This window comes from Ptiloglossa arizonensis, chromosome 3 (assembly GCF_051014685.1).
Source record: "Ptiloglossa arizonensis isolate GNS036 chromosome 3, iyPtiAriz1_principal, whole genome shotgun sequence".
NCBI lineage: Eukaryota > Metazoa > Arthropoda > Insecta > Hymenoptera > Colletidae > Ptiloglossa > Ptiloglossa arizonensis.
The window spans coordinates 29,080,788-29,106,103 of NC_135050.1; the positions used below are offsets into that span (position 1 = coordinate 29,080,788).

At 46.3% G+C, this 25,316-nt stretch overlaps 1 protein-coding gene across 2 annotated transcripts in view; it reads left to right on the forward strand.

The window, feature by feature from the left end:
- Window positions 1-23,246, forward strand: part of LOC143144182 (uncharacterized) — a 35,237-nt gene extending 11,991 nt beyond the window's left edge. The window contains exons 2-7 of one of the 2 annotated variants that reach the window (XM_076306309.1): window positions 13,354-13,600; window positions 14,633-14,832; window positions 15,296-15,499; window positions 16,811-17,038; window positions 18,085-18,545; window positions 19,282-23,245. In XM_076306309.1, the coding sequence (XP_076162424.1) occupies window positions 13,449-13,600; window positions 14,633-14,832; window positions 15,296-15,499; window positions 16,811-17,038; window positions 18,085-18,545; window positions 19,282-21,024 (2,988 nt within the window). In that variant the 5' untranslated portion in view covers window positions 13,354-13,448 and the 3' untranslated portion in view covers window positions 21,025-23,245. Of the gene's footprint in view, window positions 1-13,353; window positions 13,601-14,632; window positions 14,833-15,295; window positions 15,500-16,810; window positions 17,039-18,084; window positions 18,546-19,281 lie in introns of both variants that reach the window. The other variant, XM_076306310.1, reaches the window with a different exon arrangement.
- The last annotated feature ends 2,070 nt before the right edge of the window (window positions 23,247-25,316 follow it).

Consider the following 25,316-nt stretch of genomic DNA (forward strand, 5'->3'; position numbering starts at 1 on the left):
AAAATTTTAAGAAGTATAAAAACGATACTAAATACAGAAAAATTACGTGCACGTATAATATCTTGCACGTGGAAGAATTTCCAAAGTTCCATTTTCTCTTTTTCGTTAAATGCATCTGCACGATCAAAGACGAGTTCGCGGATGGTAATTGTCGAATAAAATTGGAACAAAGTTGTACCGTTTGCGCGAACCGTGTTATTTTTCGTGTGGAGAAATAATTTATTTTCCAAGCTCGGGAGCAGCGGTTGGAATTGAAAAAACCAACGTAAAGGCAAAGAAGCCTCTCGAGGATCCTTTTATACAGCCGGAAGCCGAAGCTTCGTTAATTTCCTGGTAGCACCGTCTCTGTCCACGAGCTTAGAAATTATTCGGCGTTTATTCGTCGACGCTGTTGCCACGGTTTTTCGTAGCGGTAATTTTGTCGTTTCACGCTGGACGACCTTGAACTATTTCCCGAAGGCAGCTACCAGCAACGGAAACGAAACGATTCTCGACGCCTCTGAATGCGGTGTTTCGAGTTGCCCGAGTTTCTCTTGTCTCCGATATTCATAACACGACTGTGTCCTTCTCTTCCCCAAAGCTCGCCAATGGCACATATAACTTTATCGATCGTCACGCGTCCTTCTATTCTACTCCAACGAATGTTACACGCTTTTCGGATTAAGTAATTTAGGTTACTTATTAAGTAAGTCAGGTTGCGTAGCAGCGATTTATCCGCAGTTCGCCTCGTTGAGCTTCCGTTTCGTGTATTTTACCATTTGTCCAATTTTATCGTATCACGCGAACTTTCTCCGGTACCGTTTCCAAGCAACGAATCAAAAATATCGATTATCGAGCTCCCGTTGATGCTCGTTTGCTCGACGGAGCGCGCGATGCAACGGATAAAAAAAAAGAAAAAAGAAAAAGAAAAGTTAACGCGTAAAGTGTGTATCCGCCTACTCGATTCCATCCATCGAACTATCGTCCTGGGCATTCGTTTTTATTCTCGAAAATGGAGCAGCGCGGTAGAGAACCGAGCTCCTCGTTCGTTCGAATCCATCGATCCGAGTACGCTCGCGGTAACCAATGGCGGCAATGAGCGGAGACCTTGAGAAGAGATTTATTATATATCCTCGACAACGGGTGAAACGAGAATCGAGAAAGGCGCGTAGCTCCGAGGATCGGTAACTTTCATTCCGGCGCTATTTGCCACGTGGTGCGTCCACTTTCCGCGTGGATCCTTTCAGATGCAAACGCGAGCGCTTGGTTTCGTAGGAGGCGTGGATCCGGATTGTGAAACGCTTCTCCCTCCCTCTTCTTGTCCGTATCGGCTCGGAACGGGGAGCGTTTTCGTTCGACTCGGGATCCCCCGTTTCGCTTTTGAGATCCGCTGCCTACATAATTCTCCGACGATACGCCGGCTTCGATCACTTTCTTTTCGCTTTCGAGCTCCTTCGTGTTTCCGTAGACCGACGGTCCTGCCTCTTTCCGTTCGGAGAGACCGTCTCGACGAACGACGACCGCCTTTCTTCAAGTATTTCTTATCGAGAGATTCCTCCGAGTACATCAACGGCATCGTAAAATCGACAGCCATCGGTTCTACAATGGCACGCATATCCTCTCGTTTCTCGAGCCTTTCTCCGTGAAATATGAATCTGAAAGAAAAAAGAAGAAGGAACAAATATCGGAGAAACGAAATGAAACTTCGATCGTTCGCGATCGCAACTTGGAGTCGAGTAGTCGTTTCGATCGGAGCTTTACTTTCCGCGAATCTATTGTTTCCAGCGAGGGGATGGCTTTGCGAAAAAATAATCTCGAGCTCGATCTCGGCGAAACACGGTTCGAAAAAAAACGGGGCAAATATCGGAGAGAAGAGACGAAAGTTCGATTCTCCACGATTGCTACCTGGAGTGCTTCGATCGAAGCTCCGTTTCGCGATTATCGTTTCCAAGGACGACTTTCAAAATATCTCGAGCCTCTTCGATCCATGAAGCTCCGTGTATTTTGCAAGAGGATACATTTCGAAAGGGTACAACGAAATGAACTCGGGACAAAAAATAGTAGAAATCGTATTTAAAGGCGGAAAGTTAAAAGTAATTTATTCGACCGATGCTCTCGAAGTCGCGCCACTATTTGGAACGCGGTTCTACAGAGATTCAAAAGCTGAGCTACGATTTTTCACGACTCGCGTCAATACCTGTCGTCTCTCCGGTATTTTTCTATGTTTGGGTTCAGTACGGTGCACAAAAGTTCCTGGCAGCGACAATCTTTCGTCAATGGACGTCCACGAAGTAAAAGCAACGTGTACCCATTTATTCGGCGCGATTTGTACGGTCGCGCGGTCTTTCAATCGTCGTTCCAAGTTTTTTACCGGGATGAAAAATGGTTGGCGGAGGTCGGGTCGGAGGAATTCTCTTTCGAGAACCGAACCGCTGGGATTGCGCATTCAAAGTATCGGTACCGGAGTGCGGTAACGGGGCAACGGTTCCCAATTAGGTAGCCAAGAGAGCTCGCGGAAAAGAGACGTAGGACCAGTCTCTCCGTGAGCGCGTAATTGGGGTCACGAAAAGTGAATTGACGAGATTCGAGAGGAAGAAACGAGCGGGTCGCTCGACGAGAAGCCACTCGGCTCGATCGCTAGATAAAACACCGTGAGTTCAGTCACCTCGACTCGCTGGAAACTGTGCCACTATCCGATTTTAAGATCGTCCCTTCTCCGATCTGTTCTAGCTCGACTAGCGACCGCGTGCCGCGAACAACGATACCGCTTTGCGAACCGCGAGCGTCCCTTACGACAACGTTCGCGACAACGGACTCGCTTCGCGACATACTCGCCACTTCTTTCTCATTGTCAGTATTTTTCCTACCAGCTATCGTTTACCGATTTTTATTCCTTTCCTTCGCAACGTTGAGATAATTGGGATTGGAGAACTCGAGGAAAAACGAGAAGAAAAATTAACGCAAAATGTTCAAACCAGCGGTTGAGAGATGGACGAGATACGGCAAAAGTTGTTTTACAATCCGAGACATCGGATTTCCTAGCTCGAGCGATTTTTTTTTTTTAAATTTGACTGCTCTGAAAATTTTTTACTATTTTGTTACGTTAGCGCCTCACTTGTCTAGTCTGCGTGTAATACGAAGCACGGTACGCGATCCGAAAGAACCGGTGTATTATTTTAGTTTCTGTACTGTGTATATTATTTTTTACACTCGTACAGCGAACAAATCGTGCACCCTTATCGAAAAGACTCGTATCGTTCGAGTTTTGGAAACATCGCGAACGAAACCGCGTACGATGGCAACGAACGTGAAATCGAAGTACGGAATACTGTCACCGGTCTATCCTTTCCGCGAGTTCGTTTCTTTTCCAATTTTATTTACATTGTTGAGCGTGCCGAAAGTACTTAAACCAGCCGCGATCATATAAATTTAAACTTTCTACGTGCTCTCCATAGTTGTTCATTCGCTTCACGCCCATACTTATTATTTCTCGTTTGTGTATAACGAATGTAACCGTTTAAATGAATAAATTATCGACGTTTAGCATTTCTGTGCTACGCTTATTCCGGTATTCTAGTGTATAATCGATCGTAGAAGGGAACATTCCAAATTTTAATTCCAATTCCGAGACAGTGACGGATCTAGACTAATCGATGCCTGTGGCTGATTCATCGTAGGGGTTTATTAATTTCGAGAACTATAAAAGCAGCGACGGATGGAAAAATGTCATTGACGATAAAGTCGCGGATATTGAATTAGAAATAATTATAAAATGTTTGAAAAATGTATCTTTTACATTTCTGAGTGATAGTGAAATTGAAAATCGACAAATTAAGAGCTTTCGAGGCTCTCTTCTATACCGGAGCCCGAAGCTTAGTTAATGTCGTCCCTTGACTCGAAACTTTGTTTCTTTGTTGAGTAACGGTCGATGTATGGTAAATTCACAAATCATAGAATTTCGATTCTCCATTTTCGAATTTCGACTAGGTTCGAACTTAGAATCGAACTTCGAACTACAAATCTGTTTCTAACATTGAGGCAAGATTTTCGCGTAATTCGCGAAATCAATGGTAGAACGAGACAAACGATCGAATACTTTCTGGGAACCAGTTCACGTGGAATCACGGACTCTGTGACCTACATTCGGCGAACTTCTCGGTATTCTTTCGCGCGAGAAACGCGCTCTGTTGTTGCATTGTTGTCTATCCTGCAACGCGAACGGTCGCTCGTCCTGGAGATCCATCGGACTCGCGTAACGTGGGCTGAAAACAACGACGAACGAGATTCGTGTTCGGAGTGAAAACAAAGAATAACCGATAAAAAACAAAACAATGCATTCGTTCTTGGTTGAATAATAAAAAAAAAAAAAAAACGAAACGAAACACAATGAACGAAAAATTTAATCGTCCCGTCGAATCGAATTTATCGGTTCGAGCACTTCTGTTCGTTCGTAGGACTGAAAAGCAATCCGGATGCGCGATAATCGCGATGCGCGAGCACAATGGAGAACTCGCAGGTGCAATAGTTGCGTCGTGTGTTTTTGTCGGTCGTCTCCCGTCGCTTTTGTCGGTACGTAATGAATTACGTAAAACCGTGCAACGTGCGCGCGCGAGCTACGCTAGAGACGCGTAAACGCCACGGTTTTCAATAGAGTCGATCATCGTTCGGACGAGATGGAGATAAATCGTTCGAGATAGTTATCCGAGTGCGATGTTGTAATTGGATGCAACGAGAACAGATTATACCCGTTCGTTTCGACGTAGGTTTCAGTCGGTTGGTACGTTTGTTGAAAGATTTTACGATATAAATATATTTGAGTAACCATTACCGGGACGGTGATTCGAACGGCAATACGGATGCATTACTTTCGATTTTCTCGACACTCGGAGCTCGCCAATGGTACTTTTACCACGCGTCGAAATCACCGGTGCGACGTTTGGATCGAGGCTACGCGTTCGTGATTTCGTTACACGAAACGTTGAATAAAGAGTTCGCTCTTCTTGCGTTTCCTTTGGAACGTCTTGCGCATCGCTGGCTGTATTGTACCGGTAGAGATACCAATGTCGCCAGTTCTGTTTCTTTTCGCGTTTCGTCGAAAACGACGCGACCTACCGAGAAATTTTACTCCGCACTTTCGATTCGGTTTCTCGCGTACCACCGGTTAACGGACACCCTGTACATTACCGGTCCCATTGAACGCGCAGGAGTCGGAATGTCGCGAGTTCTCTTCTTTTTAGATTTCTCGAAAACGATGCGACGTACCGAGAAACTTTACTCCTCGTTTTCGATTCGTCTATTCGCGTACCATCGGTTAGCGGACACCTTGAACAACGGATTGCCCAATATGTTTTGTCGTTCGATAAGAAACGGAGCTATTAGGTTCTTGGTTTTATTTTTCGAAAAATGGTACTACTGTTCGATGAACGTGAGCGAAGTTTCACGCAGCCTGTCGACTCGTTCGCATATTTACAGTTGTTCAAAGTCGAAGTGTCATAGTATCTTTTTACTATGGAAAAAACGACAAAACTTATGTATATTGTTCAAGGTTGAAGTGTCATAGTATTCTTTTACAATGAAAGAAACGACGAAACTTATGTATATTGTTCAAAGTTGAAGTGTCATAGTATTCTTTTCCAAAGGAAAAAACGACAAAACTTATGTTTACTGTTCAAAGTTAAAGTGTCATAGTATTCTTTTCCAAAGGAAAAAACGACAAAACTTATCGAACAACCAAGTATAACTGACACCATTAAACGCGCAGGAGTTGAAATATCACGAGTTTTCTTTTTTTTAGGTTTCTCGAAAACGACGCGACGTACCTAGAAATTTTACTCTTCATTTTCGACTAATTCTCTCGCGTACCATCGGTTAACAAACACTGTATATTACCGGGCGCATTAAACACGTAAGAGTCGCAATGTTCGCGAGTACCTTTCAAAAGCGGAAAATTGTCGTCGTCGCGACAATAGAGAAGACGCGTTCGAAGAAATCCCGTTGCAAGGAGTTCTCAAAGTGTCTTTGTACCGTTAAATCTCGAGATTGATGCACCGCTGGTCGGTTTATGTGTCTCGGTTGTCCGACGCACGACCTATCCTAATTGAACGTACATTTCGAATCCTTGTGCTTCTTACGGAAGGTAAGGAGCACAACCGTTATGCATAATTAACTCCGTCGCGAGGTAGAATAGCAGTGAGATGTAATCGCGGAAGCTTCGGCCGGCGGTTCGCATTGTGCTCGATGGAGAACGAACATCGAACGTCCACGAGTGTCCAGGAAGCGGAGACGAGACCAAACGACCATTTCCTTTCCTTTGTTTTTTCTCTATCGAGGCATCCTCCTCGCAGACTCTTCGCATCGAAGGATCGTGCGCGATTATTAAACAAGATCGTCGTCTTGTTAGTTCATACGCCGTGATTACGACATTATGGACGTGCACGCGATACCGCCGTAAACGCGCGCTTGGACGACCGATTATGGCTAATGAAGGTGAAGCGGCAATATTCCAAAGCGATTTCGAAAGTTTCGTTCCAGTCGGCCAGGGAATTATCCGCGTAGAATTTAGCGCTTATCCGTTTAGAGTCGATCGTACACGCCTTTCTCCGGTTGCGCGTTAATTGATCCTTAGAATCCACGGTCGAGAGAACGAATTCATTATTCGAGCGAGTCCGAGTCGAATGTTACGGGTTGGAGGTCTAGACGCGCGCTCGCGTCGGAACCTTCGATCGCGACGGATGTACTCACGAGTTACGGTAGTGGAATAAATTTTACCTTTAGTCGAAGAAAATACTCTTCCGAGCACGAAACTACGCTTGGGTCACGTTACGCGTGAAGTATCAAAGTATAGTAGTAACAGCGTAAGTGCTGTTTTACTCTACTTTGAGAAACAACGATTACCTCTTACGGTTTCGTTTGTCCGGTACGCGTTCGTTGTTGGTAAAAATGTTGACAAGTTACGAAGAAAATTGCATTCTGCGCGAGAAAGTTAAACAAATCCTTTTCTCCGTCTTCTCCGATCGAGATAAAAATGAAACGATACTTTATTCGTCGCTTACTCCAATTACATCGTTTACATCGTTCTCGTGGGAAAGTGTCGCGAGATATTCGTCCCCGTTTACTTCCATTCGTGTCGTTTTATCGTCCGGAGGCTCGGTTTCGGTCTGATCGGAGTCTACGAGTCGTAAACACGAATACCGAAGGACAAAAACTCAACGCGTACCGCGTTACCAATTTCGAACCAATGTTCCTCGTATTTCGTAATCGCAGCGAACTTTTCCCGCGAATTATGTAAACCCATCGATCTGAGAAACGACACTTCTTACGGAATTCGTTCAGGAAGCACAGAAATGGGTCCTCTACTCGTTTTCTTTTTTCGATGTTTCCCGTCTCTCTCGTTATTTAATCGTTTCTACGTTTGTCCATCGCACAGGATACACGGTCTGCAGGCGACCTAACGAGTCTCGTAGGCGAACGATTGATGGTTTTCGCAAGTTCTGTCTAGTCGGTACCTTGTTTCTTGGACTCGAGTACCTGTTAACACCGGCAAACGTCATCGCGCGTTTCTTTCTTGAAACGATTAACTCGTTTCTTCGTATTGTTCGAATGGTATAATTAAATTACAATACGAGCAAGAAAAGATTGAAAGAACTGACCTTCGTTGTTTCTCGATATGTTGTAAAAAACTCTGACCGTTAAAACCGAAGAAATCCACTGAACGCGGTACGAGGACGCTTACAGTATTCTATGCGCGTTTTTTATTCGAGAGAAGTGTTCTTCGATGTAGGTTACTTTAACCCTTACACGAAACCTTTCTACGAAACGTTGCGTATCGTCGGAGATTCCCAAATATAAGTATTTGTTCACCTCGAAAGGTGTTCGGTTCTTCGAAGACCGTGACGACGAATTATTACAGAAACGTGTGAACCCGGCGTAACGAGTTCTCCACAGGGGGTACACGTAGTCGACGATTTGTTACTTGAACTTTTCGACGTCGAGGTTTACCTCGTTGTTCCGCTCGAGGTCTGTCGGTGTCGCAACCGCCTTAATTGTCGTGTTTCGCGACGTTTGCTCAACGACGAATCGACGAAACGATCGAGGAACTCGTCGAGTGGTCGTCGTTCTCGACGTTTGTCGGTTTCGCGTTCGTTCCGCCGTTTCGTCCGCGCACGTACACGTGCAATTATCATTGACGCAGCGTAAAACGGTCATGCTCGTTCGTCATCGTCGAGGGGGGGAACCTTGACACAGGCTGGACGCAGCCTCTGATTCCTCGTTGTCGATTACGCCCCTGGAAAGTCGCTAGCCACCTTAAAAAGACGCCACGCGTCCGGTGGATCGCGACGCCAGCCGACTAGGCGTCAGCCAGGCCCGATTTCCCTTTTCCAAGCCTCTCCCTCGCTCGAGACTGCGATCTTTTTGCCAGACCTGCTCGACGAACAAAAACTCGAGGAACTCGAACCGCTCTCCGATCGTGCAGACCATTCACGGCCGCGATCCCCCGAGCTTCTGCGGCTTTCTTTTTCCGAATTTCACCCGACGCGGACTGCTCCGATCGGTTCGTACGCGAAACGACCAATCGGCGTCGAGCATGCTGCGCAGTGGGCCATTATTCTAGAGAAGAAATTGCTTCAGGAATATCGTTAGTTTTCGCGTTGGTTATCGTTGGTAACGAATGGGACCAAATTTCATTCGAAATGAACCTCGAGCGAATTCTATTAAAGAAATTGTTCCTTGAATATCATTAGTTTTCGAGTTGGCTCTAATTGGTAACGGATGGGACCAAATTTCATTCGAAATGAACCTCGAGCGAGTTCTAGCGAAGAAATTGCTTCTCGAATATCGTTAATTTTTGCGTTGGTTATCATTGATAACGGATCGGTCCAAATTTGATTCGAAATAAACGTCGAGTACGTTGCGCAGTGGAATTGCATCGAAGAAATATCGTTCTCGCGTTGGTTCGCGTTGGAAACGGATTCGAGAAAATTTTGTTACAAATGAGAAATAAAATCGAAGCATTACGAAGCAATTCGCCCTATCTCGCCAAGTTCGAAACAATGGGTGTCCGAGATTGTCGTTCATTCGACGAACAAACACCGATTCGTAATGGTATTTCAACGAAGCATTTTTTCGTCGACGTTCTGTATATTTGTGATTCGTAGAATCGACACATTGCGTACTTGAAGCTATAAATACGTATGATGGACGGTGTCCGAGCAAAATAACGACCAAGTACATTTGTTGAGCGGCTCTTTCTCTTTTAATCGTCATCGTTTCACGATTTTAACGACGCGGAGAGATTTCTAATTTCGTTTTTCGAAACACGTTGCTCACTTCCACGAACGTTTCATCCTTTGGAGGAAGATTCGTTCGAAGCGAGGACGTCGTACGCGTATTTAAAAAAGTGAAACACTATTTGGAATACGGCCGGATCCGTTCGAAAGCGGTCAATTATTTTTGCCGCGTTACGAATCGATTCAGTACCCCCCTGCGCGCCTTTGCTCGATTTCCGTCTTCCGATCCGCAACTAGATAATTCACTGCCGATCGACCAATAAAAAGAGTTTCTCTTTCTTATCTCCCGACCGACTCGCGGCTCACCGATACAAAAACTTTCTTTGGCCGATTTTCATCGCTGTTTTACTTTTATCGTGCCGTTTATCGTGTCCGTTTCCGACATCGGTTTCGATTACCAACGAGGAAAACTATTCTCGATTAGTTTCGCGTACTTCGTGCACGATTTATAGCCTTCTCGAACGAGGTACTCGGTGGTCTCGAAGCATACTCGCCTATTCTATTTGTTTCTACAACCTATAACTTAATCTGTATCGAGAAACCGAGTGATTTGTGCGGAATGGTACAGCCTACATAGAAACACGGATTGCGAATGGATTTGGTATAAATTCGCGACTCGAGGGCTCTTCCGTTTGCCGAAGAAATTTCGAAGACGTTAGCAGAAGCGGTTGGAACACAATACGCGTACAACGACTCGTTTATACGCGTAAGGGTAACAGAGTCTAAACGAAACCGATACCTGATTCTGTATCGCGATACCGTAGCAATTCCACGCATATTTCTCACATACGCGCGCGGTACATTCTCCATCGAAGACTGCAAGGGAAAAGGATCGCAAGTAGAAACACGAGTCTTTCTTCCATCACGAACGTTCCAAACAAATGCCCGATACAATAGCCATTGTCTTTTTTTTTCTAGGAAAGAACGACAAGGTCCGTACTCTTCTTTATCGAAATTGGATCGAAGTACAGGTCGTAAAATGTCATTCGTCTGAAACGTACAAAAGAAACCTGTAAGAACGTTCAGAGTTACAAAAACGAAAGGTATTAAATTTTGGATCGTAGATAACGGGAAGAGTCCGCAATGTTTGTATTTCAAATATTTACTTACCGAAACTTTTACTTTTCGCGACTACTTCGATTCCCGCTAAACGTCGACGATACTCGAGCATTTGGTCAACGTTATCGCGGTTAAGTTGTTTACAGAGATTAATGAAAATCGGCTGCTCGATCGAAGGATAATTTGCTCGCCAAGGACTAGGATCGCGTTTACGATACCATCGATACATCCTCGATTGCTACGGGTAGCATCGTTTACCAATCTCTCTGGCACCTACCTCGATTTTAAACAACGATATCGAAATTACCGAGTAACAGCTTACGATTGCGGTAAGTTCCGGCACGTCTTTGCGAGTACACGATTATCTTAATAGCTCGAGTATCGCGAATATTGGGTCAGTTCCACCATCGCGTTTCTCGATCGTTTTCTGTCCGGTTGTTTCGATCGGCTGCCACGCTCCTCGAACAATTACGTTCCAAACTTATCCGTGCCTGAAGTTCATTACTTCGAGCAATCGTTTCATCTTCTGAAACGTTAAAAAATATTTAACAAACGACTGTTCCGTGATGGTCAATTTTAAGAGCTACGTAAACGGTGAGAAGTAACGAAAACAGAAATAAGAAAGAAATTTGTAAAAATATAAAATTCCATTCGACCTTGCAAATGCACTTCTGCATAGAATTTAAAAAAAATTAAAAGATTATTCACCCGAACCACCATTTCTCGAGTATTTCTTTATCCATGTTTTCGAGTAGTAGTTGAACGAAAAGCATGTACAAGGAGCTCTTGCGGGCCCCTTCCTCGAGGTAGATCCGCCAATGCGTACGAGTTGTCCTCTGTTCTTGCTAGCGCGTGTGAACCCGTTCCCATGACGCGTATTCCTCGGGGTAACGCGCGATCGATTCACCTCTCGAGTTTTCTTTCCAGCGGTGGATGTAGGCCGTAAGTTCAGACGACGCTCGCAATCTCGATTCGTGACTTCTCGACCCGCAATCTCGAGCCGACCAGGTACCGAGGATTTTCCAGAGACACCTGGCACCTTGAACTGGAAAGGAATCGAAACCGCGCCGATCGCTCGAGAGACATCAACGAGCTGCCCAGTCATTCTTGCTCTCTCGTTCCCTCGATTATGAATTTTCTTCGGTTGTTTTTTGCATCGCGTTGATCGATACGAACGAGAACGTCTCGTTGGACCATTGGACGAACGTTTCAACATCGGCAAAAAGTTACCATGTTGATGAAGCAATTGCGCATACTCGTACCGACTGGATTATCAACAGAAGCAATAATTCGCGCGGATCAATTTTTTCCAACTGCTACTCGACCGTCTCGAGTTAACCCTTTGCACTCCGAAGGGAGCTGTTGCGACGCCAATGGAAGTTTCTCGTACAACTCGAAACAAGCGACTTAATTATCCCCGTCGGTTGTAAAAATGTCTGGTAGATCGTTCGACTGGTTTCTTACCCCTGTTGATCGATAGAGGCGAGAAGATCGGATCGTTCGAGAAACCGAACGTTCCAATACCCGCAAAAAAGTCTCGATCTTGATCGAAGCAACGATTACACGTACTCTTTAGCTTGCACGAACCGGAGTGTCGATAGAAGCGGTTATTCGTCTGGAATGACTTTTCCTCGACTATCGTTCAACCGTTTTCCATCGAATTGATTCCACCGTACTGTTTTCACACCTAATTACAATATACTTGTGTTGAATCAACCCTTGTATTTCACTGTAGCGGAGCGTCGTTTTTCTCGAAACTCAACCTACAGTTGCGAAAAGGTGTGAAAACGTATCGTACGTAATTCGAGTGTTTCTACGAAAGTGGACAAGGGTTGAAATATTGCTCGACGATTTAATTAAGGCTAATCGTACCTTCCACGCTCGTGGGACACGCGTCTTAATCGGTCGATTCGTCGCGCGACGATCACGCGACGTTTACCCGCAATTTTCAATCGCTGCCGAACGAGTTGCAAGATCGACTTCCATCGATCATCTAACTTTCCCTTCTCACGACTATCGGCTCGTGGAGACGCAGCTCCTCGGACGAGGAGTACGTGAACGCAATGGACGCGTTTCGATCGCGTGCCCTCGATACACGAATAAAAATTCGATCGTCGAGTTTCCGGTCGACGAAACACGGCCTCCGAGTGTTTCGTTACGAATAACCCGCGAGGAAAAGGAAGCACGGGGGATTGGCTCGTTTCCCGTGTTTTATCACCGTTCCGAGTGCTTCGAGCGGGAAAGAAGCACACGGAGGGTTAAGTAGCCTCGAGTACCAGAGGATCGTCGTTCAGGCGTTATGCTAATGACACCGCAACCGACCGAGGAAACCGTTACGAGAGATTCGCGCGATCGATCGATCCGGTTCGAGAGTCGAGCGACCGTGAGATTCGGAACTTACGCCATGTTTTCTACCCCGGTTACGAGCGACTAGAACACCGATCGAACAACGATTTATCGGTGTATTTATCCGATGCATCCGAAACCCGTGATCGCGAAACGGTTCTGCGTGTCCGAGCGACTGGTTCGAGTAAACACCGGACGTTCTAATGAACAGCTTATTGGTTCTTCGAATTCCGAGCGAAGCGAGTTAAAAGTCGCTCGACGCGTTTCGTTCGTACGATTTGACTCCTCGAGTCTTCGAAGACTATCTACTGCCTCGACCCACCCGCCTCTGGTATTTAAACGTTCCGGATAATGGTAAAATAGTAATCTCGGATGTTTAAGTACCCCTGCAAGTGAAAAGTGAACTGTTAAGAAATTGTGAAAAAGTTCAACGTTAAAATATTTTAGGTTCGCGTACACGTAAATACGTTACGGTAAAAGAGATCTGATTTTGTTCCACGATTTCCCTGGGTAATACGATAAACGGTTGCTCTCGAAACGTTACGAACCGGAAACGTTCTCCCAATTTTCTCGAGCGGTCCCTCGGTAATCGTAATTTTTATTTCGAAATTCCCGGAGAAAAACGGGATCGGTGGTGTTCCGGAGCTGAAAATTATACGTAGCGAAACGTACGATTTTCCAGGAGATCCCGTGGTGGGGCAAGAGTGGCCGACGCCCCTCGACGAGTCCGCGGACGAGAAAAACGATGCGGAAATCTTTCGGGCGGTGGTCGAATCGATGAAACAGTGGACGCTGCACAAGAAATTGCATCACAGGACGAAGCGGGAGGTCTCCAAGGTCTGTTACGAGGATGTCGGCTGCTTCGAGGACACGGGACCCTTCAGTTACTTGGAAATGCTTCCGTCGCCGCCCAAAGACGTCGGCACTAGGTACACATTAGTATTATCATTATTATATTTACCGATACCTAACAGTTTACCCATCTTTTGATCAATGGTAGCGCGAAATATTATTGAATTGTTCGGTGAGTCATTTCGTTTTCCAAAATGAGGAATATATAATTTAATAAAACGTTTGTACGCTTTAAAAAAATCGCGTTTCATGTTCTCCAAAAGAATAAAATGGCTTTTCAAACAACCCAATATAATAGATCGTTGAAATGTTATCGAACGACAAAACTGATCGAGCAATCTGGTACCAAACTGTTCGATAAGTTTCATCGAAGACAGAACTTATCGAGCAAGTTAGTATTATCGCTCGAGCGTGTGGAAGTAATTTACAAAGCTCGATAACGGTAAACGCGCGATAGAAGAATATTTACCGATCGTTTTCGCAAATGTTTGCAACCTAGCTTTGTTTGGCGCGATCGTATTGCAAACACGTGCAACGCGCGATTGCGTTTTATTTTCCCAACGGGTTACGAGTTACGGGTTTCCGTTTCCCATTGATCGCTTCATTCCGTTATCTCGCGGTAACATCGGAGTGCACAGGCATCGAGGGAATGCGGAGAATGTTGATATTTTCGATGGTAAGTCGGGTTAATTAATAGATGCACGCGCGGATAATACGCGAGTTCCCCGAGTCTCGTTACGTTTCACAACAGGAGAAACGAGCGCGATCGCGATCGCTCGTTACAGATGCAACGGTGCACAGGAGAGAGAAAGAGAGAAAGAGAGAGAGGATAGAGTTAAATCGAGTCGCGCGATCTATCTCTCGTTATCTCTTCCATTCGCGCGAACGGAGGAATTTCGCGCGAGTTGCGTAAATCCCTCCGTACGAATATTTCTGCTCGTAATTGACACATTCGAGCGAGAATGTCCTGCCATTGGGTAAGTTTACGTTTAACGATCACCTTTGGCGCGGAGCCAAACGTTCGGTACATTCGGTGGATAGTTTGTAAGAGATTCCTTCGTTGGTACTCGACGCGGCACTCTCAACGTTGCAAATCGGTGTTCTCGTAGATTTTTAGTGTACGGGAGCAGGAAGGCGAGATCGATCCCGATGGAAGTCTCCGCCGACGACATAAACGATAACGCGCACCGTGCCATAGATCCCGATCTACCGACCAAGGTGATCGTACACGGATTCGGGTCCAGCTGCGATCACGTCTGGGTTTACGAGATGAGGTCCGCGCTGATGACCGTGCACGAATGCAACATAGGTTCGTACAACTCGTTCGAAGAACGGGGCCTTCGTGGAAGGAAGGTCCTCGATCGAGCGAATTTCTATTTACTCGATGCGTTCTTTTTTTTCTTCTTCTGGAACGCGTACCGCCTCCGGTGTCCTTTCTAAAGAATAAATAAGAAACGTTAACCTTCGGGGATACTCGTTAACTTGACGCGATCGTTCACCGTGGAACGTACTTTAATATACTTCTTTGAACAAACTAAACATTCGATATCCAGAATATCGCACGAGTATACGATGATACGCGCAAATTTCCTTGAAGAAAAAAATTCAAAATTTGCCACACCGCGATACCTCGCGCGCGACTTTAAAAATATTCCCCGCTCTAAGCTTCCGCGATTCGAGAAAAAGAAAATTCTCGTCTCTCGATTCGAACCATTATCATTGCGAAGGTTTTCTCTCGATTTCGACCAACTTTCCGCGAAATGTGTTTTCAGTGTGCGTCGATTGGGGTCCAGGGAGCGCAGTTCCCAACTACGTGAGAGCAGCCGCCAATACTCGTCTGGTCGGCCGGCAACTAGCGAAGTTGGTTAGAAGTTTGAACGTGCCTCTGGAGAAGGTTCATCTGATCGGGTTCAGTCTGGGTGCTCACGTGGCTGGATTCGCCGGTGCCGAATTGGCCAACGTTTCCAGGATCACAGGTATCGAATTGTCTCTCTCGAGCGATGCAGTTATCGCGCGCGAGTTGCACAACGCTGCACCGACACCCCCGGTGCAAGGCGGTCGTCCTTCGAAACCCACGCAACGGATCGGTAAAAGGTGCCCGGTTTCGTCAGAATCTTTCATCTCTGATTAGGTGGAAACAACATTCGCGATAAACTCGACGAGTTCGTTCAACTGTACGACCAAGTGCCCCTTTAGAACGAGTGTTTCCATTTACGAAATCGCCGAGAGCAAACTCGTCGCGTTGCGATCAACCGATCGGACCGATCTCTCTGGTGCAAGTGCACGCGTGTGGATTCCACCGATGCGTTTCACAGTGTTTACGACACGTACGGACACCGATCGTTGACGAAATGTTGCAAAGATCGCGGGACCGATCCGCTCGCTCGCTCGATTGCCGTTCACTCGGAAATTGTAACGAGGACTTTTGCAAAAGCGCGTCGAGTAATTGCGCAGTGTTCTCTTCGTCACGCGTGGACGACCGTAGGAATCTTTGGAGAAATTTTTCTATCGCTCGTGGCACTTTCGACCCGTGAACCGCGTTCGCTTGTCCTCGAGATCGGCTCGTCCGTTTCGAAAGAGGAGTTTCGCTCCGACATTTTTTTCTCGCGAATTTTCGACGATCGCGCGTTCGTAAATATCTCAACGCGATTAATAATTATAAATAATTGTACTGTTTACGCGCGACACGCTCCGACGATCTTCGAATCGCCGTGATTGAACTCGACGAGATCGACGGGAAGCGATTTTCATTTCCGTTAGCCACTCGATCGAACTGGAAAGAGCAGAATCAACTTGGCGCCATCCGTGTGCTTTTTCAATGTCGTTTTTACCGATTCCAAGAGCGCGTTATATTTAGAACGGGTGGAACGGGTCTTTAAGAACGGTTTCGCAAACCCTAAACTTTTCAACGCAGAATTAGCAACGATCGATTCACGATAAGGACTGCAAATAGTTTTCTACTCTGTCGTTTTTTTTTTACGCTGGAATTTCGTTACCTTGAAACATCGTCGAATTAAAACTCGTTTAGTCCGTAACCTACATCGAATAAAAATTGGATTCCTATTACGAAGATTTTTTTTACGTTGGAATTCCGTTACCTTAAAACATCGTCGAATTAGAACTCGTTTAGTCCGTAAGCTACATCGAAGAAAAATTGGATTCCTATTACGAAAATTGTTTTTACTTTGGAATTCCGTTTCCTTAAAACATCGTCGAATTAGAACTCGTTTAGTCCGTAAGCTACATCGAAGAAAAAATTGGATTCGTATTACGAGGAAATTTCACAGGACTGGATCCCGCGGGGCCATTGTTCGAGTCACAGGATCCAAGAGCACGTCTCGACGAAACCGACGCCAATTTCGTCGACGTGATTCACAGCAACGGTGAACAATTGCTGCTCGGTGGTCTGGGTTCCTGGCAGCCTATGGGCGACGTGGATTTCTATCCTAACGGTGGCAGGATGCAAACCGGCTGCTCTAATCTGTTTCTGGGCGCAGTTTCCGACATCATATGGTGTAAGTTCCCGTAGACCGGGGTATCGCGTATCGTACTGGGAAACGAAGCCTCTGTTCGTTTTTCGTTTACTGTTATCGAGCGTTAAAGACGAGCAACCGGACTCCTCGGGATTCGCTCGACTCGATTCGACGTTGCAAATACTCTCTGCGCCGTAATAATACAATGTTTACGGTGGAGGTGAATACCATTGAGCTGCTCGAGGTTGTCCAACGGGTCAACCTTTGTTAATTTTTATTTATTTCTCGTATAGTATCTACTTACCGCGACGAATCGAATTATTCGTTTAATTCTAATCGACAACTTTCTAGGAATACTAGGCATCCAAGGGTCAACCCTGCCACACGCTCTGTATACCAAATGCGGAGGTACGGTCGACGGTACAAATATAGCGACGTTATTAAATCGGTTTCGACAGGGCTGCAAAGCGATACCCTTGTTGAGCGCGAGCCATCGAACGGGGCTTTTCCAACGCGATAGTTGCCTCCTGGCTTCGTGAACCCGGATTATACAATCTCCTTAGAATCTTGTAGCAGAAGAATGTCTCCGAGAGATGTCACCAACTACAAAATTAAAGAAATCGTTTCAACGTTTGTATACTTTGCTCAAGAACTTCTTTACTAATTAAATCGTCCATGTGCGTGTACCAATCGTAAACGAAACGTACAAAGGGCACCAAACTCCATTTTCCTCCCATTTGTTCTACGCGCGAAAGTTCCTAGAGACGATCTATCCAGATTATTACTCAGGTTCGCTGCTACCCTTATAGTTTCTGGGCGGGTCCCGACATCCAAGGAGTTCTATAAATCAGGGATTAGAAAGCGCGGCACAATATTTTCACGCGTCACCTGGCCGTCGTTCGGGATACTGTTACCTTGTCCGCAACATGGATCGAATTCTTTATCCGAAAGAAAGCGGGTCACAGTGTCCCCGTGAAATATCATCCAAAGATTATTGCGACAACGCGTCGAACTCTCGTTCAAGAGTAGCGATCGAGCATCGAGAGAGAGAGTCGCCGGTGAATTAATTGTAAATCGTTCGATTGCAGCGAGCGCGGTGGAGGGCAGATCGTTGTGCAATCATCGACGAGCTTACAAGCTCTTCACCGACTCCGTGAGCCCGAAATGTCGTTTCCCGGCGTTCCCCTGCGAGCGTGGCTACGACGGTTTGCTTCGAGGTGACTGCTTCCCCTGCGGTGTAAAAGGAATGGGTAGACCGTGCGGTGACATGGGCTACTACAGCGACGAGTCACCCGCCAGGGGTCAACTTTACCTTCTCACCAGGGAGGAGGAACCTTTCTGCGCTCACCAGTATCAGGTGAAAGTCTACAACAGTCGCAGCGAAAGACCGACAAGAAGCTACGGGAAACTGCAGGTGACTCTGGTCGGAGAGGGCGCTTTCAACGACACCTTCGCCATGACGCGCAAGGACGAGGAACTGGTGGTGGGATCGGTTCTTCAGAAGATCGTAGTGCCCCATCCCGCGATCTCTAGTTTGGACGCTATCGAGGTGAGCTGGCGTAGACGTTCTAGCCTCGACTTAACCGTGTACTTCGACGAGAATCGCGCGAGTTCGTGACAAAGAACCCGATTTAAAGTGTCATTTGCAACCTAACGGGAAAAAAACAAAAATGTTCCGTTCGATCGTTCAGGTGGATCTTAAATTTTAACGCTTTGGACTCGAGAGGAGATCCTCGGTCGTCATCTAATTCAGTGTACTATTTTTGATAAACAATTTCGTGGTTTGAAATTCAAATTGGAATTGAAATATTACGTTCTACTAGAGCGTAAACGCGTGTACGCGGAGTATACAAAAATGTTCCATTGCAGATGAATTTTACCACTTAAAGAATTTTCTCGAGGCGTCGGTTTCTGGTAGCAAACAAGCCTCGAGCGCAAAGGGTTAACGTGACCTAACCACCCGGTTAACTGTATTGTACAAGCTGTGTATAAATGTTTATACACTCTAAAAGAAACTAAATGACTTTCCGAACAACTCAATATTTTCGATCCGGGAGAACTTGATGGTTTGGAATTCAAATTGGAATTGAAATTGCAGAATTTTCATTTTTACGACTTAAAGAATTTTCTCGAGGCGTCGGTTTCTGGTAACAAAGAAGCCTCGAGTGCAAAGGGTTAAGTCTGGGTGGTCTCAGACTACGATACATCGAGTATCTTTTCGTACAACGTAACAAAGATGATCTTTCGTCGCGAGGACGTACCGTTACAATTCTAAAATTTCACAGGTGAAATACACCGCGTACAGCGGTTGGATCTCCTCGGGTTTGGTGTCCTGGAGCATCGACAAGCTGGCCATCGTGGACAGCTTCGGGAAGAGTCTGTCCGTGTGCAGGAAAGGCTTGACCCTGGAATCGGGTAAACCGGTGTACCTCTACCTCTTCTCCGGCGAGTGCAACGTGCCCTCGGACTCGGAGAACTCGACGACCCCGGTGGTAATGGAGCGTCTGCTCCAGGAGAAACAAGGCGGCATCGGACCGTTCACCAAAGAGCACAACTACGAAACGAAGGAGAGTTTCTCGGTGGAGACGTTCCCCAAGGAGAGATCCTCGACTATCTCCCCGGCGAAAGGGCTCGGTCCGTTCACGAAGGAACAAAACCTACGTATCGTCGAACGTACGGAGAACTTCCAACCGAACGATTTCGAGGAATCGGCCGTACGACGCAGTACCTCGAATCCTTGGAACATCCTCGACATATCCGCCGACGGGGACTCGAATTCCTTGGAGAACCCGGACTCCGAAAGGGGCAGAGGTTTCTCCGGGAGCAATTTCTTTCCAAAAGCACCGTCCTTGGATCCTTCCGCGGAGCCGACCACGGAGTTCGTCTCCGATATACGCGAGCCTGTGCTCCAAATCGGCAAGAAGGAAACCGGGAGGTCCTTGAAGCTCCCGGAGATCACGGAGCCGATACTCAGGCCGCGTTCGGCGAGACAGAACAAGAACGAGGTACACCCGAAGCAGGACGAGATACAAGAGACCTCCTCGACGATCAGGTCGTTCACCGTACAGTTCCTCCCGGAGAGACTGGCGGGTATCCTAGCGCAGGCCGAGAGATACGCCAGGCAGACCTTGCTCCCTTTGATCTCTCAGTACACGCCCAGCTTCGTCAGCGGGTCTCGATTCGAGGAACCGAAGTATTTCCCACCGTTGGGCGATATCGTCACGGAGGAGAATCGCGAGATCGGCGAGACCGAGTCTAGACCCAGAAACGGCAACACCGAGTCCGTGGACGATCTCGACACGACCAACTCGAATCCTTTCGACTCGTCCTCCTCCTCGCTGGAAGTGCCCGCGATCGTCGAGCCGATCTTTCCGGAGAGAACGAGTTCGAACTCCTCCGATTCGGAGATTCGAGAAGAGAGTCAGGAATGGGTACCCATAGAGCCGTCCACCACTCTCGACAACACGGTCTCCAGGAGGAATTTTAACGTTTCCAGATCCCTCGGCTGGGAGAACACCAGCTACAACTGGTCCACGGAAACGTACGCCAATTTCGAGAGTAGCAGCTTCGCGGCCGAGGTCGGCGATTGGGTACCTCTCGCGACCGTAAACGAATCTCCGAACGACACCGTCTCCAGCGATGTCGAGCCGACCGTCAAGAAGATCATCGACCTTCAAGAGACATCTGCAACTGTAAAGAGCACGGACAGCGATTCGAACGATGCGGTAACCTCGTCGAAGGAAGAGAGGAAGTACATACCTTTGGTTTCTCAAGAGACCGGTGAATCCTCGTCGACGAGCCCCGACGACATTTCGGAGCCGCGTCCAAGTATGTCGATGCACTCGAATATACAGAGAATCCCCAGGCCGAAGGAAACCGAAACGGAGAAAGTGAGAACCTCGACCAGGAGGAGCATGGTCTTCCCTTACGCGTACGAGAGGAAGAAGGATCCCAGGACCAGGTACATACCACTGATACCGGAAGAGGACTTGGAAAGGTCACGTTTCACCATCGACAGGGAACGTTGACGATTATCGGGAATCGATATCCGAGAGTGAACGCTACGGAAGAATTCGTGGAATTGTTACAGCGAAGGTATTTGCTACGAATTCGTTTACGGTTTAATAACCGTTGCTTGCAACCAGGATCAGGATAGTCCGACCGGATTCTACGATAACGATGACGATGATAGTAATGGTAACGATGCAATTATTATTATTATTATTATTATCGGTGCGTAGTTATTTCGATCGAGTAACCGAACAACGATAATACAGTATCGATGCTTTTATTTAAGGTAGAATACGGTCGAACGAATCGATCGATCGAGATCGCAAACGAGCAATTATTAAATTTTCTCGAAGACGTTTTCGTCTCGAGTTTCTCGTTTACCGCGTCTAGAAGACGTTAAAAAATGTTGTCCATCCGAATTGTTCGGAGCCGTTGTTATATCCGTGCGAAGGTTGCACCGTAATTTATCAAAGACCGTCTATCGCCGAAGGACGTAAAAATGGCTTTGTCGAAGAAGGCTGTAAAGATGTTTTGGTAAAAATTGGAGCCTTAACTTTATTCTTGTATATAGGAATTTTTTTACAATATATATATAATATAATATATATGTATAGTTTCGCTGAAATCTGATTTTCACATTCGTTATATTAATTCTTAAGTATTAGAATTGTTATTATCCTCAGTACCATCGTCATCTGTATTAACCCAAATCGCGCTTTTCTCGTTTCTTTCCTTTTTTTATTTATGTCGAACGGACGATCGTAAGAGCGAAATCCCACTGTTGTTTGACCCTTTGTATATATATGTAACGACCCGATCTTGGAAATCGCGAAACGTTTCGCTGAAATAGTATTATAGTTTGTTTCACGTAATAATATGTACAGCTAGTGTCTACGCGCGCCACGTTCACCACGTGGACCCAGGTAGACGATAGTCGAAAAAGAAAGAGAAAAAAAAAAAAAAAAAAGAAGAAGAAGTATTGGAAGAGACGATTTAAGTGGACTTCTAAGTGTGTCTATCTACAATATACCTGTTTTTACTTAAAATAAATAACCCTCTTTAAGAAGAAAAATGCGCCTCTCGGTCTCGCAAGCCCGACGTACTTTTACCCCATTTACTCCGTAACATTTTCTCACTCTCTCAATCTTCCAGTGTAATACCTAACGCTCTCTTTCTCGTTTGCATTTCGTTCGACGATCATCTTTCACGAGCAACAAACGTTTTTCAGGATATGCCCACTCCTGATATGTCCGCGACTATTAAAAATAAAACCCCACTCGCAGTCCTTGCTTCTACGTTTCTTCAGGTACCGATTGACGCGTCGAAACAGAACGCATCGTTCTTGTAGAGTCCACCCGATGCAAAAGTAACGGCGACCTTTTGTTTCGACAAACGGAAAAGGAAAAGTGCGGCCAAGTAGGGCAGGTTGTCCCGATCGGGTGCTCGAGAAAAAGAAAAAAAAAAAAGGAAAAAGAAATTAAATCTTCCACAACGAGAATCGAAAAGGGATTTTTATCTAATCGACCCATGGTACAATTCTGTTCGAATTGCTCGAACCGCTGGTAATTACTCTTGCATCGACTCGACGGGACGAAAAAAAAAGGAAAAAAAAATGGCTCTTCTGGTCGACGGTGCATTCCGTTAGGCAAGGAAGAAGGGACTGCGAATTATCAAGAACTTACCACTTACGTACATATTTAACAAACACGCAGTCTTATCAAGTAGAACCCGTGAACGAACTCTGACAAGTAAAAAGGTATAGTGTGGCCTATTACTCTAGTAGAAATTTGGTTCGACTCGTCCCGCAACCAGGGCGACGAAACGATTTACGCTGATGCGCCAACTAGTAGCTATCCAAAATCTCCGCGACTTGGTCCGCTACGCTGGCACAGTATCCCTTCGGAAGCGTACGAAAATAATCGAAAACGAAAGGAACTTTTTGCTCTCGACGCAGCGACGAATTGAGGATAACACACGACCGATCCCCCCCACCCGATTCAAGAAACGAACAGAATCGAAGAAAACTCGAGATCAGGAAGACGATTTAGCAGGGGCCGCTTCAAGAATACTGTACTCGCGTAACACTGCGTAACTAAAAAGCAATACGTTCTGCGCGTGCCACATCGAGTTCGTTTCTCCATCTATCGGGGCGACGGCTTGTAAAACTCGGCTTCGAATTGTGCAAGAAAAATATTAACCCTTTCAATGCCGTATCGGCGCTCAATTTTGTTCTCGTAAACTGTACTACCTTTTTCTCTTTCGCAAAGATTACTTTCTTCTCCAGCGATGAGTCGACGATTCCACGGATTTTACATAAGGCGAAGACGATATGCGTGACGATCGACTATGCTCCAATTCTTCGCAGCGAAAGGGTTAACCGCTCAAGGTCGATCTTTTCCTCCGCGAATCGCATCGAGCGCAACCCCCCTCCACCTTCACTGCGCGCGTTGTCTCTCCTTCCCGTAGATTTGCGCTTTCTGTCCCTCGTGCGCAAGGGGCGGAGCGAGAAGACGTCAAACGGAGAGGCGGAGTCGCAAAGCCGCACGGTGGGGGGTTAGCCGCTCGACGACCTCGAGCGGTCAATATTTTCTGCTCGCGATACTTTCTCTCTTTGCCGCGTAACAGAGGCACGATCTCGAGGAAGCGACCTTAGGACACGCGCGACTTTTTCTTCGTACGCTTCTAAACACACACACACACACGCGCACGCACGCACTCCGTATAGATTACCACGTGTACATTCCATTTGTCGTCTCCAATAATCAAACGACCACGGCGGTTATTCGAAACGGATGTCTTCGCCCCCCACTCCCGTTTTTTTTCTTTCTCTCTCACTCACTCACGCTTCGTTCACTTTCCTTGGAACACTTAAGTTATTAGCGCTACGACGTACAAAAGATAAGGCCGCCACGATAATACACTGACTAGATCAGTTTCATTTGCTCTCTCTCCCTTTTTCTCCCTCTCTCGAAGTGGACCATCGTCCCGATTATTACGTCAACAAAAATATTCAGGACACGCGGTGTCATCTCTGTCAACAAAATATACTATGTCTCCTTCTCTCGTCTCGAGTACTAATCTAAGACGCTCGCGACGCTCGTTTCGAGACGTCGCGCGCTGGGGAAGTATCCTTCGCTCGATCAGAAATGTAATAAAAACATCGTCTAAGCACAGCATAGGCCCTGATGAATTCTCGTATCTCGCGAACGTACACGACGATACCGTACGAAAGAAAACGGCAGTACGAAAGGTTACTAGGTATAACGTTCAGGACGATCATCGGTATCGGTCGAAAAGAGAGCGATTCCTTTCACGCGCGACCCAGACGAAACCGCGAAACGAATCGCTTTCCTGGAAAACGTTATTCCACGTTTTTTTACTCGGACCCAGCGCGAGAAAAGCTTCTTTTCGGTGGTACTCGGCCCGCGAAGCAACAAATAAAATAAACACCAGACACTGCATCGACGATCCAACGATCCGGTCTTTCCAGGGTGTACGATACACACCACCGATCCGGTAGTACTCTGAACAGTGCGAGGAATTTTCACTCGAAGCAGCTCTATCTTTGCGGAAAAAAAAATGTCGCCGTTTTCTTCCGTAGATCGTCGTAGTTCTCGGTTGTCTGCGTCGACATCCTCGTCTCTGTCGCGAGAGTAACACGCGTCCGACAATGTTAACTTGAATATTTGGCGCCAAAAGTAGCGATGTACAACGTTGAACCAAGGGGAAACGACTCGGGGTACGCAACGTACTAAAACCGTTTTCAACGTAGCTGTGATTTACAACTGGTAAATTCGCGTCTTCTCTATTTCTATCGTCGTCGCAACGATCGGTAAAATGTCGGTTAACGTGGATAAGGACGGAGGTGGCTAACTAGGAACTGCGAGGCACTGCGCGAAAGGTAAGAACATGAGCAGCGTTTCTACTGGCACTCGATTGCCGCAGTCACGAAACGAAACGTGTATTGCTTTCTTCGATCCCTTGGAACCGCGAACTGTTTTCTCGAAACATTGTACATCTTAGGGAAATACATTGGCTACGGAAGAATCTCTCAAGTACTCTGAACTAACGCAAGAACCGTTTCGTCGTTTCGGACGAAATACTATCGACGTGTTTTATCCTCTCTCTCTTGCTTTCTTTCTCTCTCTCTCGCTCGTTCACTCGTTCACTCGTTCCCTACCTCTCCATCATCTCTGTCTCTCTCTCTCTCTCTCTTCCTTCTGTCTTTGTCCGTCGTATCTACCGCGAAAGAATCCTGCAACATTTTATTTGGTATCTCGTTGCACCGAGTACGGACGAAATCTTTGAA